Source organism: Camelus bactrianus, chromosome 12 (genome assembly GCF_048773025.1).
Source record: "Camelus bactrianus isolate YW-2024 breed Bactrian camel chromosome 12, ASM4877302v1, whole genome shotgun sequence".
NCBI lineage: Eukaryota > Metazoa > Chordata > Mammalia > Artiodactyla > Camelidae > Camelus > Camelus bactrianus.
This window is the reverse complement of record NC_133550.1, coordinates 61,614,771-61,635,064: the sequence shown is the minus strand read 5'-3', so window position 1 is coordinate 61,635,064 and position 20,294 is coordinate 61,614,771. Positions and strand designations below refer to the sequence as shown.

The window sequence follows — 20,294 nt, the reverse complement described above, 5'->3', positions numbered from 1 at the left end:
ATTTTCACAGCAGAGAAAACTGAAGTGCAGAGGGGTGCAGTGACCCTCTGAAGCTCAGACAACTGGGATGAAGTGGGGCTGAACTTTGGGCCCAGGTCTGTTGGGTTCCAAAGCCTGGGCTCCCCAGGGCTGTTAGGTGAGCAGGGGTGTGTACTGCAAAGGCCCAGCGAGGGGTCATAGCTTTGCAGGGTCCCAAGCAGGGTCGCAGAGGCAGTTCTGGGACAGGGCCCAGAGGAGTCTTTTCAGGGAGGAATGGGGTCTTCTGAGCTCCAGGAAAGGACCGAGAAGCCCCTTTAAAAAGTCACCACCTCTTCAACATTTTGTCCCCTAGTTGCTGGGGTGCTGGTGGTGTAGAAGGCGAGGTCTAGGGCCACCCCTAGAACCAGGGTCTGCCACCTGGGCTGCTCCTGTTGCTGGAGCTTTCCAGAGGCCCAGTACCTGGAGACCTCTAGGGGAAGAAGTGGCTGTGCCCAGGTGCCCCCAGTGCCGCAGGCCGCGGCTGCTCCAATCACACCGCGGCTGCTCCAGTCACCCCGCTGACTCAGGCGGGACCCTGTCTCTGCAGATGGCCCGCCTGCTGCTGAAGCGGGGCTGCGACGTGAACAGCACCAGCTCGGTGGGGAACACAGCCCTGCACGTGGCCGTCATGCGCAACCGCTTCGACTGTGTCATGGTGCTGCTGACCCACGGGGCCAACGCCGACGCCCGCGGCGAGCACGGCAACACCCCGCTGCACTTGGCCATGTCGGTGAGCCCTGGGCTTACCCACCATGGGGAATGAGGGTGCCAGCGACTGGCAGGGCTGGGGCACGTCCCCCGCTGAGCCCAAAATAACCACCCCTTTCTCTGTGTTCTGGTACCTCTCACTCCTGTGTCCCCATTTGACACCTGGATGCTGGGAGAGAGGACAAGGACAGCTGTGGCTACTGTGGCCTTGGGCACCTCACATCATCTCTGTCAGCCTGGATTTCCTCCTCTGGAAAATGGAGTGTCAGTATCCACCTGGCAGAGTTGTGGGGAGCGTTCAGTGGTAGACACTTGGTAACTCCACCAAGGATGTCTCAGCGGCACATGTAAGACGTGGCATGGAGTGAGCGTTCCTGAGGTGTTCATTCTCCTTCCCTGCATCGTTAGGGAAGAGTACTCATCTACATGTTGCTCTTGTCTCCCTGGTAGACTCCAAGCTCCTGGGAGGCAGCGCCTCATTACGCATCTGCATGGCCCATGTTACATGCTGGTCACCTTTGCTGGTTTATCACAGAGCACAGTTTCTGCCCTTAAAGCCCCTATAGTCTCGTTAGACAACTGCAGGATGAACATATTAGGTGCAGAGGCAAGAATGTTATTTGTTACAGACGTGTGTGTAAAACTACAGCAATACCCACGTAAGTCTGTTCAACAAGACTCAGAGTGATAAAATGGGAGGGACCCCTGGGACTCCAGAGGAAGTAGATTTAGGACAAATTCAAAGACATCCTGTTTTATACCAAAGGTCATAATTGTAGAGGAGATTCTGTTGCCCAAGAGGCTGAAACTATAAATAAAACCATGGACATTTTTAGCACTGAATGGGCCCTTTGAATTATGTAGTTGAACAGTTCTCAGACCTTCTGGTCTGTTTGGTTCCTTTATACTCTTAAAAATTACTGAGGATCCCAAAGACTTTGTTTATTTGAATTTTATCTATCTATATTTATCATATTAGAAATTAAAAGAGAGGAATTTTCAAAATACTGATTAATTCATTGAAAAATAACAGTAATTTACCAATCCCGTGCTAATGTAAATAACATTTTTATGAAAAACAACTTCATTTTCCAAAATGAAAAATAATTTATGAAAAGAGTTGGCACCGGTTTACATTTTTGCAAATCTTTTTAATGCCTGGCTTCAGAGAAGGCATGGATTTTCCTATCTTCTGCTACATTTATTCTGTTGCAGCACGTTGTTGAATATGTTGAAAAATAGGAAGAAAATCTGGCCTCACATAGATATGTACGTAATTGGAAAAGATATGTAGTTGTAGCTCTTCAGATCATTGTGTATATTCTTATCTACTGCACCAAAACTTGGCGAGGGGTAGTTCCTGACAAGTCGGTGGCAGAGGACACTCTGAAACCTTCTCCCCAGATTCTTCGCACTTTGTTGCAGTAAAATCCACTCTCATCTCTTATACTTCTCCTGGATCTTACACCCGCACATGATTTCATGTCATCCTTGGAAAATATTGGTTCGCTGAGTACGCCTAGCTTCCAAATGTTGACCCATTTCATCATACGGTCTTGAAACCCCACATTTGTAAATATCACGATTTCATCAGAAAAGCCTTTAAATTTGGGAATGCTGTCAAGCCACATCATGGCGTATACCAGTTCGTTAGAATGCCAGTTTTTGTTTGAAATCTTGAATTTTATCGTTGGCACAAAATATTGCCAGCTGTTTTTCTTCCAGTGACAGGCTCACTGCATTTTTGAGACGATGTCTCAGATCCCCAGTGCTGAACAGTTGTCGTTTGTCTGCCAGTTATGCCCTTGAGTGAAAACAGTGTTTCATGAAAAAAAGCAGCCAGTTCTGCTCGCAGCTCAGTCACACAGTGCTTTTCTGGAGACGACCATCATCCTTGATTCTGCCACAGAAGCATCTGGTGCACACTCTCTATTTTGACACTGAACACGCCAGGGTTGAAATTTAATGACATTAATGTTTCTTACTGCTTCATCAAGGGCCTTCTAAAAGAAAGCTGGCTTTTGAATGAACGAATGTACTTTTTACGATGAGCGCGTGGCAGAGAAGAAAACCGTGACACCAGTTAGTTTGGTGCCACTGCCTTGCTTCAGGCGAAGGTACCAGCATTTTTATCCGCAGTTTTTTTTTTACACCATCAGTGCCAACGTCAACATGGTACAAAGGCAAACCACATCTTGATATTTTTATGAAAATGGTTCTGACCTCTTGAGCTCTCTGAAGGGTCTCTGCATCCACGGGGGTCCACAGGTCTTACTTTGAGAACTGCTGACCTAGGCCATTGTTTCCTTTCTTTAGTCACCTGCATACCATCTGCATAGGCTGTGGCACATTCAGGAACCATGTTTACCACTGTGTACTTAGTCACTGTTTTAAGTTGGCTTGCTTTTAAATTTACTTAAATTTATTTGGAAGGAACTGTTCTATTACAACACAGGTGGTAAACCGTGCCACAAATAAGAGGTTACCAAAAAAGAAGCACATAACTAATGGTTGAAACACACACATTTACCTGTGCCCACAAGCATCCTAATGGTGTGTGGAAAATGGCGTTCTAGACACAGCTCTTTATTTTCCAGGCTAGGAAATCAGGCCCCGAGAGAGGGAGGTGATAGGACCAGCACCCAGGTCTCCCGGCAGCCAGTCTGTTGGTTTTTCCTGGGAAACCGTGCCCCTCTGGCCCCACTGCCCAGCCTCCAGACGTTCCCTGCGCTTGCTGTGCAGAGGGGAGCTGCCATTAGGGAGGACGTGTTCTTGATTCCTCCCCCAGAACTGGCCCCCTGAACTCGATGGGCAGGACAGCTTTTATTTCCTTGCTCACCCACTCCTACTACTCCTGAAAGCCATCAGGACTGACCCTTTGGCCCCTGGCTCAGGGGTCATAGATGCATTGCTTCGTTTGGGAAGGAGCTGGCGGGGCTTGGGGCTGGGTGGCTCACTTCCAGTTTCTGCCTGGGTTATTAACCCCTCACCTGGGGATACTTGTAAGCCTGTGTATCAGGGCACCAGCCTTCAAATTGTAGACTTTGGAATACAGGATCAACTGTGGGCGGGGGTCAGAAGGGTTCCAGGGTCTCTCCCTGTGCTGGTGAGAGGCCCACCGAGTTGATGGTTAAAGGGGAGGAGGTCGGGGTCCTTTTATTCTTCATCTCCCTGAGCTGTTGTATATTTCCCCTCCTCCCTCTGTCCCCAACAGAAAGACAACGTGGAGATGGTCAAGGCCCTCATTGTATTTGGGGCAGAGGTGGACACCCCGAATGACTCTGGGGAAACTCCTGCATTCATAGCCTCTAGGATCAGCAGACGTACGTGCTCTCCACTCTGGGACCAGGGTTGGGCAGCGGTGGGTTGGGTGTACAGGGACTGGAAGGAGGGAAGTCCCGGCCATAAGGTGCCAGCATCCTGTCCTTACCCACCCCTAGTTGCTCTGTGCCTGGAGTGGCACCTGGAAGCACCTGGGAGGCCCAGAGGGCAGGCTTCCTTTTCCAAGAACAGGGGCCCTGACAGCTAGATGGAGGCCACAGGTTGGGGCTGGGAGTTGCCAAACCAGTCTTCTTTGCAACCCCCTATCCCGCCTCAGGGTGCCAAGACTCTAGGGGTTCGGGGGTTGGCAGCAGCAACAACCCTCTTCCCTACCCTTCGTGGAACCACTTGCAAGATTAGCCACAGGCTGGTGCATGTGTTGCATGTCTCTCCGTGAGCCGTGGCTTCCGGGCTGGAAAGAGCAGATCCTCCTTATCAGAAGCCTGGAGGGCCCTCTGGAGGGTCTCGGGGAGCTGTGGAGTTTGCTGTGGGTGTGTACCCGATAGCGTGTGCAAGCAGGCGTGTGTGCGTGTGTGCGCACATGTGCGTTTTCAGTTATCCCATCCGTTAGCTGGGAGTAAACGCCCACTGGCTGGTTCACCCCCTTGGAGCCCTGAAGGCGTGGAGAGTTGCTGAACATGGCAGTGGGAGTCCTGCTTTCTTGACTGGCACAGAAGGAAAAGGGAGACCCTCAAATATTTGGGCCAGGCAACACCAACCTTCCGTATTTCACGGCCGGCCCCCGGGGCCCTCCCTGGCCCCAGGAGGCTGCTTTGGATGTAACAGACTGGAGTGGAACTGGGCCCCGATCCCACACACACCCATGTGGCCTGGGAGAGGGGGCCGTGTGTGGAAAGGAGGGACCTCTCACTTGCATGTGACATAATTTATGATCCTGTGCGATCTCCTCCTTCCCCAAACCATGACAAGTTGTCACCAGGAAGGCGCTCTTAACTCTGCTGAGAACCGTAGGGGCCGACTACCGCTCCCCACTCCTCCAAGGGGTCTCCGCGGAGCAGTGCTCCGCGACAGCGCAGCATTCCTTCTTCTCCCTGGAAAGATCTCAGCCCCCACCGATCAGCTTAAACAACCTAGGTAGGCCTTTCCCCTCCCACTTCCCTCCTCTCCACCTGGCTCCCAGGCCCCTGGGTCAGAGCAGTCCTTGATGGGGAAGAAACGAGGCCCCAAGGCAGAAGGCGGCCTTCCTGCCACGCTGCTGAATCTCCATCAGGCCTGGGGCCTGTGTGCTCCACTTCTGTTCTCCTTCAGTGACCTACTGGCCAGGCAACCAGCATCCACCTCGTGTATCTTTGGTGCCCTTGGAGACGGCCCCTGAGGAGATGCCCCTGGGCTTTCTGTGGGCTGGCCCACCCAGGGCCCTGGATCGATTGGGAGTGGGGTCCCCTGAACAGGGCTGTCAGGGACTGATCCTTGGCAAACTGGCAACTTTTTAAAACTCTTGGGGGAAACAGACACCAGCACCTCCAGCCAGCATAGCCCAGCTAAGCCTGGAGCGCAGGACAGGCAGAGCAGGCAGCCACAGTTAGTCCTTCTGGGCCCATCTCTCTTCTCCCCTTGCTCATCCCCACCCAGGACCTGCCCCCCATCTTAATCTCTCAATTTTACAGGCAGTCAGCCACCCAAGCCAGGCTGGATGGTGGGCCTGGGGCCCGGCGTCAGATGGGTAATGCCCTGGGCCTAGAGGGGCCGCAGAGCCCGCTAGACCCTGACTTTAGCTGCAGCTCTAGTCCCCTCGTCCCCTTTTTCTCAGCTGCATAAACCTCCCCCTGGCGCTCTGTCCACCGCCTCTCCCGGCCAGTCTCCCGCTCCTCTCGCCCACTCTCTGGCCACTTGCCCTGGTGAGCGGGAGACACCGCCTGGCGGGCTGCCTTCCTGCTTTGCTGCTTCTAGTCTCCATGCACAGTGGTCGGGGGTGCCCATCAGCACCCAGAGGACGTGGCACTGCTAAGCCAGGCCACCTGGGGCCGCACTGCTCGCCAGGAGGGCAGCTAATCCATGGGGTGGGCACAGGGTGGGCTTTGGGCACAGGGGAAAACATGGGCGCCTTGAATGGGTGCATCCGATCTGAGGCAGCAGAGGAAGTTTCCAGACCTGGATCAGGACGAGAGGCATCTAAAGAGAGGTGGGGAGGTCTCCATTCCTTCATGGAGTTAAACCCCGAGGAATGTCCTGACTCAGCCCTTTTGGCTTAATGACCTTGGATGAGTTGTGTAACGGCTCTGAGCCTCGTGTAAATTGGGGATGATGGGTCTGGTGATGGTGGCTGTCAGCACTGGCCCCCCTGCATGAAGAAACGCTTCGTGAGCTGCAAACACAGGACATGTCAGGGGTGCTTGTGCTTCAGGGCTTCGGGAGGAAAACATTGAGAAGAATCGGGAGCTGGCTGGGCAGGGTGCAAGGCCATCCCCAGAGCAGTGGGCTCCCCTCTGATCTCCAGCCTGTCTCTCCCTGAGGGGCCTGTGGCCTCTGCCTCAGCTTTATCCTGGGACAAAGAGCCCTTCCTGGGGGCAGGAGGCAGATGCTCCTGCTAGGGACAGTGGGGTGAGGGCCCAGCTCCAGATTTGCCCTCAGGACCCACAGGGTGGCGGGGGGCCCTGCCTCTGCCTGGCCCCAGCCCACCCTGCCCTGTGCCTCGCAGAACTGCAGGACCTCGTGCACATCTCCCGGGCCCGGAAGCCAGCCTTCATCCTGAGCTCCATGAGGGATGAGAAGCGGACGTAAGTGGAGGAGGGAAGGGGGGTGGGGCACAGGCACGAGGCCTCTCCTAGGGGCCCCTCAGGAGGCTCAGGGCTTTTGTCTAGTCTGCCCCTGGCTCTGCAAGGTAGCTCGCGCCCTCTGCAGTTCACAGCAAAGAGACTTGAGTCTTCAGAGGGCCTGTTCTGCTCCTCCATCAGTCACCCTGCAGGCCCCCACGTCACAGGACGGAGCTGGCTGCGGCCCTGTCCCTGCTCTCCCCGACCGTGTCATGGATTGTCGGCGGAGATGGCCCAGATCTCCTCTGGAGAGAGTCCGCAGCTGCCGCGATGCTCAGCCTGCTTCCCTCTGATCCACTCACTCCTTACCCCGCCTCCCTCCGAGAGCTAGTGGGGTGGGCTGATTTCCCAAACACCTGCTGAATATCCAGGCCTGTTCTAGGAGGCAGGCCTGGGTGATGGGCACAAAGAGAAGAAGCCCAAGCCCTGTGCTTGAGGACAGTCCCTGGTGCCCAGAATCAGTGCCCGCCGGCCTGGTGCATCACCAGGACAAACGTGCTTCCTATGGGCTGTGGTCTCTCCACCCTCCCTTTAATAACAGAGGTGGTTCATTTGTTGTCTGTTTATTACTATGCTGCTTTCCTAACAGCCTTCCTAGGGAGGCATTAGTCACCTTATTTTGCAAATGCAGAACTTGAGTCCCCGAGAGGGTAAGGGTGCACGGAGTGAGTTTCAGAGCAGTCTCAGCCCAGGTCTTCCAAGTCCATGCCCTTTCTGCTACTGCAGGCTTCTCCCGGCTGTACCCCTGCAGGGAAAGCTCTCTTCTCCTGGAAACAGGTGCAGCCCCTGATCCCAGGGCCAGGCAGCCGCATCGCGTGGCTCTGCCTCTCCTCGCCTGAAGGATCGGCTTCTTCTTGGTGTAGCCCACTTGTTTCTTCCGCCACCCTGTAATGTGTGCCCTGGGGGGGCACCTCCCCTATTTTACAGCCTCCTCATCCTTCCCCACCACTACACAGTGCCCTCTCCACACGTACCCCTGTGCAGGGGCCAAGGAAGTTACTAGAGGGAGGATGGACATGTCCCGACCAGTAGGAGGAGGGAGGAGGCAGTTTCTCCAGCAGGACCAGGGGAGCGTGGATAAGCCTGGGTGCCCTCCTGGAGGGAGGCTGAGGCAAGAGTCAGGACACTTCTGTGGGGACCTCCCCACACAGGATCTGAGAGCCACTCAGCTCAGCCTTGCTCCCTCTGGGTCAATTCCTCCATTACCAGCCACACATCCTCAGAAAGGTCTCCTGCCTCTTTGCTCCAGCCTTTCTGGTCAGGGGCCTTGCAGGGCTGTGCCTCTCTGGGCTTCCTGTGGGGCTGGGCAGCCTGTCCAGGAAAAGATGAAGGACCCCGGAGGTGGGTCTCACGGGCTCCTTCATTTACCAGCTGAGTGTCTGTGGATAAGCAGCGCTGCACTGAGCAGAGCCGATCCCTGCCCTCAGTGGGGAAAGAAAAGCAGTAAACAAGGGACCAAAAGTGATTACTTGTGGAAGCGAGACAGGCTCTGCACCAAGGAAGTGGGTGGAGCAGGAGTGGGCTGAGCGGGAGGGTCCCGCTGGCATCAGGCAGGCTTCTCAGTGGTAACATCTAAGCTGAGATGGAGAGAAGAGGAGACCAGAAGGAAGGTTCCAGGTCTGAGCACAGACTGTGGAGGCCTTCTCCTGTGGGGACTGGGCATGATGAGACCAGGGGAGACGGGTCAGGATGGCTTGGAGAACGTGTGACCCAGGAGTCAGCAGACCCGGGTCCAGATCCACCTGTGTGACTTTGGGCAACCATCTAACTTCTGAGCTTAACCCCTACAGATATGCACCGGGTAACAGGGAGTGTCCACCTTGAAGGGGTTTGGGATATTTAAGTGATTTCATGCTGGTAGAAACTCCTCATGGCTCCTGACACATAGATGGTCCTTCCTCCCTGCCCCCAGCTCCCCTGCAGCTCCCACCTGGGTGGTGGGGCCTGACCTTCCTGCCATCTCACCTGTTCCTTGCAGCTGCAGACCAGCCCTTCCCCCCAGCCCTGTTTAATTCCAACAGACGTTTATCAGGGCTGGGACTGGGGATCTATATCTATATATATATGTATTTATGTATTTATATTTATATTTATTTATTTATTGAAGTATAGTCAGTTTACAATGTTGTGTCAATTTCTGGTATACAACACAATGCTTCGTCATACATGAACATACATATATTCATTTTCATATTCTTTTTTACCATAAGTTACTTTAAGTTATCGAATATAGTTCCCTGTGCTACACAGCATGAACTTGTTTACCTATTCTATATGTATCAGTTAGTATCTGCAAATCTCTATAACTACCAACTTATTCCCTACCCTCCTTCCCCCGCCACTGTAACCACAAGTTTGTTCTCTATGTCTGAGAGTGTTTCTGTTTTGCAAGTAAGTTCGTTTGTCTCGTTTTTTTTAGATTCCACATATAAGTCATATCATATGGTATTTTTCTTTCCTTCTAGCTTATTTCACTTAGAATGACAATCTCCAGATCTATCCATGTTGCTGCAAATGGCATTATTTTATTATTTTTTATGGATGAGTAGTATTCCATTGTATAAATATACCACAACTTCTTTTTACAGACTGGGGATCTGGATTTGACCAAAACCCAATGGCTGCCCTTAGGGAGTACACCATCCAGAGTTGGCTAGACAGACCCAGGTGTCTGCTGAGGTGGCACCTGGCCAGTGAGGCCTTCCCTGCCCCTCTGCTGCACTTACCTTCCTTTATCTTTCTCTCTTGCACTTTCCACCTCCTGAAATACTGTGTTTATTCCTGTACTGACTTCACCGCTCCCTCCCCATGGCCCTGGTAGCAAGCGAGCTCCACTCCAAGGGGCTTGGTTTCCCCATACTCACGTGGCTGCCGCGGTAAAGATGCTCAGGGACACAGTGTGCCAAGTGCCAGGCTGTAAGGGGTCCCTCTTCTCTCCCATTGCTGTCCCCACTGCAGCCACGACCACCTGCTCTGCCTGGACGGAGGGGGCGTGAAAGGCCTGGTGATCATCCAGCTCCTCATCGCCATCGAGAAGGCCTCGGGCATTGCCACCAAGGACCTCTTTGACTGGGTGGCAGGGACCAGCACGGGGGGCATCCTGGCCCTGGCCATTCTGCACAGTGAGGGCAGCCCCTGGGCCTGGGGGCCAGGATCGGTGGGCCTGAGACCTGCCCTTGAATTGGGCTGAGTTTATTTTCAGGGCATTGCAGAGAGGGTCATAGGGGAGGGGAGGGCCCGTAAGCCCTTTGTGGGGCAGCCGAGGGTGTTGGAGTCCAAGGGCAGAAGGAGCAGGGCTGGGGGGCAGGGGGTGGCTAGTGATGGGCTGGAGGCTAGTTCAGCCTCTCACGCGGGCAGAAGCTCCCCTTTCCACAGCCTCCGCACGCACACCCCGGGCCTGGGTGAGGCGCCTTTGACCCCCATCTGTTCTGGGAGGCTCACAGGACAGGGCTGTTCCTTCTATTCTGTGACCAACAGGGTGGATCTAGATTTACAAGCTTTTACACTTTCAGGGCCCTCCTTCAAGGAAAATAATACAAAATTACGAATACCAAATTAAATATCAAACCTGGGGGCTGCTGAAGGGGGTCCCTGCCTGTGTGGGAAGTTGCACAGGAGGGTCCCAGGCGCCCCAGCTTGGTCCATGCCTTGTAAATCCGTCCCTCTGGTTCCCGCAGCCGGCCTGTGCGCAGCCGTCTGCGGGGGCGGCCCTTGTGTCTCTCCCCACCTCCGACCCCCTTGTTCCTAGGCAAGTCCATGGCCTACATGCGTGGTGTGTACTTTCGCATGAAGGATGAGGTGTTCCGGGGCTCGCGGCCCTACGAGTCGGGGCCCCTGGAGGAGTTCCTGAAGCGGGAGTTTGGAGAGCACACCAAGATGACGGATGTCAAGAAACCCAAGTAAGCCTCCTCAGTGGGAGCATCATGGCTTGGTCCCAGCTGTGCACCCCTTCACTGTTCCTGGGGCAGAGGGCCCCCTGCCCTGGTCTGATTAAAGCTGCGGGGAGGGGGAGCACAGGTGCAGAAGATCCTCAACCTGTGTCTGATATTTTTCCACCCAAACAGCACATCCCTGGGTCAGAGTGGGTCAGTTCTCATCCACCGCACACAGGCTTGCTGAGCACGGCTCTGCCCCGACCCCCGGCACTCTGTGTGTGTGTGTGTGTGTGTGTGTGTGTGTGTGTGTGTGTGTGTGTGTGCGCACGCGCGCGCGCACGGGTGTGCACATGCCTGTGAGTCTTGGGGTGATGCAGCATCAGGCGGAAAGGCTTCCAGTCTGGCTGGGAGATAAGTGACCTGAAAAAAATGGCAGCCACGCAAGGCACCATGTGCTTAAGAGGTTCCAGGAGAGCCTTCAGCACCACCCTGTCTTTGTAGTATTTATTTCCCATCCTGGAATTACTTTATTGTCTGTCTAATGCCTAGCCCGCCTCCCAGACTCTGAGCTCCCTGAAGCAGGAACATGACTGCTTTGTTTTCCGTGTAGCCCCAGCATCTAGCATGGTGCCTGCCCCAGAGCAGGCCCCTGAAAAGCGCCCAGCAACTGCCTGATTATCTGTGGGAGCAAGAGGGAGAAAGGACTGTGGACACGGTGGTCAGGAGGAAGTGAAGTGTGAGCGAGCCCTAGCGGGGTTAAGAGGATTTCTTTTGATAATAACCCTTTTTTTTCATTTAAGAGTAATACATAGTCTTTTAAGAAAAATTGGAAGATATGAAAAGTAAAAAGAGGAAAATATCATCCATGATTTATTAACCAAAAGATAATGTTAAAATTTTTTTTTGTTTATTTAGACATTTTTTCCTTTTAACTGTGAAATAGAACATATATTTAGAAAAGTACATAAAACAGTTCAATGAATAACTCTAAAGCAAACACCCACATATGACCATCAGCAAAGTCCAAAAGCCCCTTTAGTGTGTGCTCAGCCCCCATCACAGCTCCTGCTCCCTGTCCCCCACAGGGTATCTTCTCTCCTGACTGGTGTGAACCAGGCGTCCTGGATTTTCTGTGTAGTTTCACCACTGAATGCATCCCTGAGCATGGTTTCGATCCTGCCCATCTCTGGGCTTGGACAGAATCATTTTGCGTGCTGTCTTTCTTCCCATCAATGCCATCAATTTGTCAGCGTGGTCCCTGCTGTTGGATGAAACTGGGTTTCATTCATTCTTGTTGCTCAAATGACTACATCCCACAGTTTATTGCTCCAAATACCTTTGATGGACACTTGGGTTGTTTCCAGTTTGGCCCCCTTGGTCTGCAGCAAACATTTTGGGACTTGTTTTCTGACCATGTCAGGAGTAGACCTAGGAGTAGAGCTGCGAAGTCTTGGAGGATACATGGCCTCAACTCTTAGATTCGGCTTAACTGTTTTCCAAAGTGGTGGTTTCTGTTTTCACTCCCATTAACCATCTTCGAGAGTTCCTGGTGCTCTGCGTTCTTGCTAACATCGTTTAGTATCAAATATTTTTATCTTTCTAAATCTGGGGTGGGGGGTATAAGATACTGTCTCTGTTGGTTGGAATTTTTATTTTCCTCATTACTCATGAGGTTGAACACTTTTTCATAAGTTTAAAGGCCATTTGGATTTCCTCTTTTGTAAAGTTCCTGTTCAAGTGTTTTACCCATTTTTGGCAAAATTGTGCTGTGTGATTTTGGGGTTTTGTGGCATCTCAATGACCTTTTTTATATTTTGAAAACTAGTCCCTTGATGGATACATGAATTTGAAATCTCTTCTCCCACTCTAGGCTTGTCTTTTCACTCTCCTGGTGGTGTTTTGATAATGAACAGATGTTCTTAATGCAGTAGAATTTATAAGTGTTTTCCTTTTTTATGGTTTGTGCTTTTTATGTCCATTCAAGAACCCTTCCTTAACCTGAGACAGGAAGCTACTTTCCTGTGTCAGGTCAGGGCGCTCTCTAGATCTGCCTCTCCTGTTTAGGTCTTTTATCAACCTGGAATTGATTATTGTATTAGGAGAGATCCAATTTCCTGTTTTCCACATGAATAACCAGTTTCCCCAGCCTCACCTGCGAAAAGTCAGTCTTTCTGTCCGCATCGCAGGTCTCACTTCCTCAGCCGTGGGTCAAGGGTCCTTCCTGGGCCTGGTTTTGGTTGCAGAGCCCTAATTCTACAGCGTTTATAACAAGTTCATAGCAGGGCTTCCCACCTTGCCCTCCTTCAAGGCTATTCTTGGAGGCCCTTTAGAGAAGTGGTTAAGAGCATGTACCCTGAAGTTTCCTTTTCTCGACAATGGGAATAATACACTACCTGCTTCCTGGGGTTTTCTTGAGGAGTAATAATAGTTCTATTTATAGAGCACTTAAAAAGCACCTAGCACGTAGAGATGCCGTGAGATATGGCTTACTTGTTGCTATTTGTACTTCCATAGAAATTGTAGAATCAGACTGTCAAATTCTGCAGAAAAGCAAATCCCGTTGGGATTTTGATTGAGATTACACTGAATCTGTAAGGTTATTTAGAGGAGACTTGACATCTTAAAATGCCAAGTCTTCCAATTAGAGAACTAAAACATTCCATTTGTCTAAAGTTTCCCAGTGCGGTGTTATAATTTTATCTACAGTGATCTTACACAGCTGTGATTTTTAGTTAGGTGCTGTGTACGTTTTTGTGCTACTGTAAATTACACATTTTAAAACATTTTATTTTCTAATTGTAGCTGGTATTTAGAAATACCATTTATTTTTAAAATGTTAGTTTGGGGAAAATACACATAACATTTACTATCTTAATCATTTTTTTCACCTTAACCATTTTTAAGTGTACAATTCAGTAGTGTTAAGTATATTCACAATGTTCTGCAACTAATCTCCTGACCTCTTTCATCTTGCACAACTGAAACCCTGTACCCGTTAAACAGCAGCTCCCCATTCCTCCCCTCCCCCAGCCCCTGGAAGTCCTCATTGTACTTTCTGTCTCCATGAGTTTAACTCCTCGAAGTACCTCATGCAAGTGGATTCATGCAGTATTTGTCAGTTTGTGACTGGCTTATTTCACTCAGCATAATGTGCCCAAGTTTCATCCATATTGTAGCATGTGACAGAATTTCCATCCTTTTTAAGACGGAATAATATTCCATTGCCCATAATGTGCCCTTGTTTATCCATTCATCTGTTGATGGACATTTGGTTCATTTCCACCTATTAGCTATTGTGAATAGTACTTCTGTGCACACAGGTGTACACAGAACTGTTTGAATCCCTGCTTTCAATTCCCGGTACCTTGTACACAGAGGATTCTGACAGGCTCAACTGGCTAATATTTTGTTTAGGATTTTTGTATCCATGTTCGTGAGTGAGATTGACCTGTTTATTCCCATTTTTAGGTTGCAGGGTTTTGGTTTAGGGGAAGTGTTTCTTCTTTTTCTATTTCCCAGAAGAGTTAGTATAATAGTGATTCTACTTCTTCCTTGAATATTTGGTAGAACTTGCCAGTGAGGTCATTTAGGCCTGGAGTTTGCTTGGTGGGGAGATTTTTAATGATGGAATTCATTTCTTTAAGGGTTATAAGACTGTCCAGGGCTTCTAAACATCTTTTTGAGTTTAGTTTTGGTTAAGTTATGTTTTTCTAGTAATATGTCCATTTTATATAAATCTTCAAATTTATTGGCATCGAGTTGGTAAAAAATTCTCTTACTATCTTTAATGTCCACAGTATCTGTTGTGCTGGCTCTCTTGTCATTCCTGATTATTTACACCCCCTCTTTTCATTTTATCAGTATTGCTACCACAGGTTTTTTGATTGGATTGGTCTTTTAAAAACCCAACTTTGGGCTGGCTATTTATTGGCTCTTCATTGTATGTACACTTTTGGTTTCATTAATTTCTGCTCTTATATATTTATTCCTTCTTGTACTTTCTTTGGGTTTATTTAGTTGTTGAACTTCTTGAAATAAATGTTTTGCTCATTGATTTTTTTTTGGCCTTTCTTTTGTTCTACTATATAATATATGTGTATATCTTATATATGTGTGTATATGTGTGTGTGTGTATGTAAATCTAAACAGCTTCCTCAAGTACTGCTTTAATTACATCTCATTATCACGTTCATTTCAAAATATTTTCTAATTTTTATTATAATTTTTAAACCATAAGGTATTAAAAATGGCATTTCACAATTTCTAAACTTAGGGATTTTCTAGTTGTCTTTTCGTTATTAATTGCTTTGTGGCCAGGGGATATGCTCTGTTTGATTTTGGTGCTTTAAAATTTGTAGAGACTTGGTTTGCAGCCTTCTATATTCAGTGTTTGTAGATACCCCATGTGTAATTTAAAAGAGGATGGATTCTTCATTTGTTGAGTGCCGCTATCTGCACATGTCAATTAAATCATGTTGGCTAGGAACGCTGTTACAAATTTCCAATTCTTATGTATCTGTACTAATTTTTTGTCCACTTCTGCCAGTTACTGAAAGATCTGCATTGAACTCTTCCACTGTGGGGATTTGCCTTTTCACTCTTTACTTCTGTCAGTTTTTACATTAATATTTTGACACTATGCTGTTCAGTGCATATCAGTGGAGGTTTTTATGAATCTTTCTGGCAACTAGAACCTTTTATTATCATGAAGCAGCCCTCTTTATCTCTAAAGAATCCTTTTTACTTTAATGTCTATTTTGTCCGATGTTAGTATAGTTATACTAACGTTCTTTGGCTGTATTTGCATGGTATGTCTGTGGTCATGCTTTAATTTAACTTTCTTTAATCCTTATGTTTTAAATGTCTCTCTTGTGAATTACCTAGAGTTGGATTTGTTCTTTATCTAATCTATGCATTGAGTCCATTTATAGGTTTTTAATGCATAATAATATACTTTTAAAAATTAACTAATTTGTTAAGTCTAGTTTAGCAGATTGGCTTGACTATCAGAACCTTCATATAATTAATCTCGTAGTTTATAGAGCTGATCCATTTATATGTACGGAATTGCTGGTATATTTGGGCTGATATATGCTATCCTATTTTGTTCTGTGTTTCTTTTTCTCTTTCTTGCCTTCTTTTGGATTTACTGAATAGTTTTAATCATTACATTCCACCCCCAACTCCAGTAGTTTCAAAATTATATGCTCATTTCTGGTTTCTTTTTAGTGTATATTATAGAAGTCTAAATTTAATTGATACTATTAGCCTCCCCTTAGATAATCAATGATTTTTAAATGCTTTAATTCCATATTCCTTCCTCCATCTTATTTATAGTTACTTTTTGTATTTTAAATCTATCTTGTTTTTTGAAACCTCACAAGACATTATTATTGTATTTTGAATTTGATGTTTATTTATATTTATCAAGTGGCATGCTAGTAAACCAGATCTCTGGGCAGGGGAAAGCCCTGATTTATGGTGTTTGCCAGCTCCCATGGCATAAATACTCCCACCTTGGCCAATCTCAAGCTACCAACAGTTTAACAACCAGCTGATGAGATTTAACAATAGGTTCTCACAACCAGTATGAGCTGGCTGTAGCTGTATCATTGGGTACGTATGTGTGTATGTGTATGTGTGTGCATATGTGTATTTATATGGATATATGTGTATCGTTTCTTTGCTTTACATTCTTTCCTGCATTCCAGACTTCCATCTGTGACTGCCTTCCTTCTGCCTACAGTATATTCTTTTGACTTTTCCATAGAGATGATCTGCAGGTAGTGAATTCTCCACTAGCAGAATTGTCTGCAAATAGCTTGCTTTCACTCTCATCATTTGACACTAGTTTTATTTCATCCTCATCAATTGAACATTCTTTTATTTCTCTCTTATTCTTGTTGAGTATAGAATTCTAGGCTGATGATTTTCTTGTAGAACATGAAAAATATCATTATCTTTTAGCATCCATTGTTGCACTTGCAAAGTCAATTTCAGTTTAACTCTTGCTTCTTTGAAAGTAAGTGGTCTGTTCTCTCTGGATACTTTTATTTATGTGTTTGTTTGGTTTTGGCGCTCTGCAGTTACACTATGTTATCTCTAGATATGAATTCCTTCTCATTTATCCTGCATGGGATTTTTTTGGTCTTCTTGAATCTTTGGATTGGTGTCTTCAGTTCTGGAGGCCCGAGTCATTATCTGTTTACCCTTGCCTCTACCTAATTTTCTCTCTCCTCTCCTTATGAAACTCCAACTTAAAATGTTAGAGCTTTTCTATCTTTCATGTCTTTTAACTTCTCCTGTATATGCTTTCATTTTGTCTCTCTGAGGTGCATTCTGGATAATTTCTTCTTACCTATTTTCTAATTCACTAATTCTCTCTTTAGCTTTATCTGATTTTCCATTTAACCTATTCACTGAGTTTCTTATTTTATTCTTTAATTTCTAGAAGTACTCTGTTTTTCTTAAAATCTTCTAGGCCATTACTTGTAGTTTTCTATTCCCTAAATATATTATTTAGGGAATGATGATGATGATGATGATGATGATGATAACAATAATAATAATAATAATAATAATAATAATAATAATAATAATAATAATAATAATAAGCTTGTCTTTGATGTCATTAAACATTGTAAGCATACCTGTTTTATCATCTTCATTTGGGGATTCAAATAACTAATGTCTATGTAGGTATGTTTCGGGGTTTGTGTTGGTTTATGCTGATTCTCATCCATGATGTGCCTGTTGTATACCCCTCCACCCTTTTTGGAACTGTGTGGTGTTCCTTAGTGCTGAAAAATAATATGTGCAGATTCTGTGAGGCCTAGAATGAGGGTATCTTCTCCAGAGTGTCTTGTGTTATCTCTTCGAGGTATCCACATACACTACCAACCAGGGCCACTGTAACTAAATTCTTGGCATGAAGGTTTTGGAACTTCCCCCCAGATGATACAAATTGAGACCACAAATCTACAGAAGTGTTAGTTTGTGGTTATACATTTTCAGGGATTTTTTTCCTCCCTCCTTTGTCCACTGCCAGGTAACTTTCTTTACAACCTCCAGGGATGGGAAAGGAGCAAGCTTATTTCTGGTGTACCATTATCTAAAGGGGTAGCCCTTTGGGGTTACAACCTCATGTGGGGAGGGCCTCCCATTAAATCCCTAACCTTTAGTGGGCCCTGGGCTTTGACTTCTGTCCCCCTGGCCCCCCGAGGCCATCAGCAGTGAAGTTCAGATCGACAGTTTGGTGTCTGCCTTCAGGTCAAAGCTGGGTCTGTGCTCCGTTTACGTCTCTGGGTTTGTGCTCATCCTCAGAGTTTACCCTGGTCTTTCCTTTCTATCATATAAGATCATCTATGCTTTTAAAATTAAAAAAAAAAATTTCCCCAGCATTTAATTTATTGTTCAGTGGAAGGGTTGTTCAAATAACCTTTCCACGATATTCTTAGAAGTGGAAAACTAATCTTTTATTTTTCCTCTGCAGAGTTTTTTGTTCCCTTTCCTTTATATTTTTCAGTGTAACAAACACATTTCTGTGTTAGTCTGAACTCCTTGCGAGCATAATTTGGAATGGCTGCAAAACATCCCGTTGTTAGTCTCCCGCTTCTATTGTTTTCTTTTAGATCACTCATTTTTCACTCTAATAAATTACACCGCATGAGTAGCCTTAAACCAAAAGCTTTCATTGTAATTAAGAGTAATCCTTTAGAATAGATTTCCCAAATTGGAATTCCCAGATCAAAGAGCCAGGACCTTTGTAAGAGTCTGAATACATATTAGTTTCCAGGGCTGTGCCAGTCTACCCTCCCCACAGTATTTAAGGACACCTGTGTCTCTCGAGACAAGTAAGAGTCTTTTTTAATAGATCATAGACGCACATGGTAGAACATTGGCAAGGTATCAAAGGTGATATGCTGAAAAGTCTCCCCCCAACTCCGGTCCTGGAGCTGCAGCCACCAAGCAGTCCCCTGCCCCAGAGGCAACTCACTGTTGCCAGGTTCTGCACATGGGTCCTTTTGGAGTTATCCTCTGACCAAGCAAATAGGTACATAGGGTCATTTTGGTTTTGTTTTTAGATAAATGGTGGCATACTACACACACTGTCCTGAATCTTGCTTTTCCCACTTCACCGTAAGTCTTGGTGCTCACCACCCATCAGTACATGAAGTGCTTCCTACATTGTTCTGCTGTGACACGGACCCCACTGCGCAGGGGAGCTGCGGGGCATTGAACAACCCATGCCATTAATAGTGCGTGCCCATCTCCCACGTGTGTGGATGGCGTCCCAGAAGTAGGATCGCCAAGTTTAAGGATTAGTGCATCTGCAGTTTGGACGAAAATTGCCATAGGTGGATTGCCAAGAGTGGATGGGTCAGTGTCCTGGTCCTTGTTTCTCTCCAGGGTGATGCTGACAGGGACACTCTCTGACCGGCAGCCGGCTGAACTCCACCTCTTCCGGAATTACGAGGCTCCAGAGTGTGTACGGGAGCCTCGTTTCAACCAGAATGTTAACCTAAAGCCTCCAACTCATCCCTCAGGTTAAAACCATGTTTGATGCATCTGTGGGGAGCTGTTGGCCTGAGAGGCTGTGGGGTGGTGGGTGGTAGTCACAGGCTTGCTGCCAGGTCCCCCCAGGCCACCACCGTCCCGCCCTCTGCCCTGGCCTCCCAGTGTATCAGCTGAGGGCAGGCAGAGCCGGGCAGCCGTCAGGGCTCGGGCAGGCCAGAGGAGGCCCTCGGCTGCACCCTGCCTTCCTCCAGGACGGTGGGGCCAGACAGCATGGCCGTCGGTCCTGGTCCTGCCTCTGAAGAGTCCCCAGCCTCTCCCTCTTCCCGCAGCACCACATGCACACACACGTACACACACGCGCACATACCCTGAGGTCCGAAGTGTTCATCTCGTGTGCCACTGGGCCCCCTCCTCTCCCACCCCCAGAGCAGCTGGTGTGGCGGGCAGCCCGGAGCAGTGGGGCAGCCCCCACCTACTTCCGGCCCAACGGGCGCTTCCTGGATGGCGGGCTGCTGGCCAACAACCCCACACTGGATGCCATGACCGAGATCCATGAGTACAACCAGGACATGATCCGCAAGGTGAGAGCCACCTCAGGTCAGAGAGGGTGGACGTGACTGCCCACTGCAGCTGCGCTGTATCGGCAACCCTTTCTAAGGACTGACTCCTAGGAGAGCAAGTGGCTTTTATTCATGTGTTCATTTATTTGCACGCAACAGCAACTTTATCTCACACTTAAAAACCTGCTTGATTGGTAGTGCCTGCCTGAAGCAGTGTGCTAAGAGGGGTTCTGAGGCCCAGTCTGGACTGGGTGGTGAAGCGTTATGATTATTAAGTACCAACATCTGCTGTTTGCGGGGACCGCAGCCCAATACCAGTGTGTTCCCGTCGCAGACCTAGCCACACGGCCCGGCCTGGAGACACACGCTTGCCCTTTGGAAACTCACATTTAGGGAAGACGGTCCAAAGCAGGGACACACTTACCCAAGTGTTCTGGGTGATGTGACAGAGGGCCCAGAGCATCACCTCTGCTGAAAGACCTGAGGCTCAGAAGGGCTCACGGAGGAGGGGGTCCTGAGGC

The 20,294-nt window shown here is 48.2% G+C and overlaps 1 protein-coding gene across 6 annotated transcripts in view; it reads left to right on the top strand.

The window, feature by feature from the left end:
* Positions 1 to 20,294, top strand: part of PLA2G6 (phospholipase A2 group VI) — a 50,898-nt gene that overhangs the window by 28,155 nt on the left and 2,449 nt on the right. For 5 of the 6 annotated variants that reach the window (XM_074375531.1, XM_010960314.3, XM_010960313.3 and 2 more), the window contains 8 exons: positions 566 to 748; positions 3,941 to 4,049; positions 4,978 to 5,142; positions 6,707 to 6,785; positions 9,780 to 9,943; positions 10,570 to 10,720; positions 19,106 to 19,242; positions 19,640 to 19,794. In XM_074375531.1, the coding sequence (XP_074231632.1) occupies positions 566 to 748; positions 3,941 to 4,049; positions 4,978 to 5,142; positions 6,707 to 6,785; positions 9,780 to 9,943; positions 10,570 to 10,720; positions 19,106 to 19,242; positions 19,640 to 19,794 (1,143 nt within the window). The remainder of the gene's footprint in view (positions 1 to 565; positions 749 to 3,940; positions 4,050 to 4,977; positions 5,143 to 6,706; positions 6,786 to 9,779; positions 9,944 to 10,569; positions 10,721 to 19,105; positions 19,243 to 19,639; positions 19,795 to 20,294) is intronic. The other variant, XM_010960316.3, reaches the window with a different exon arrangement.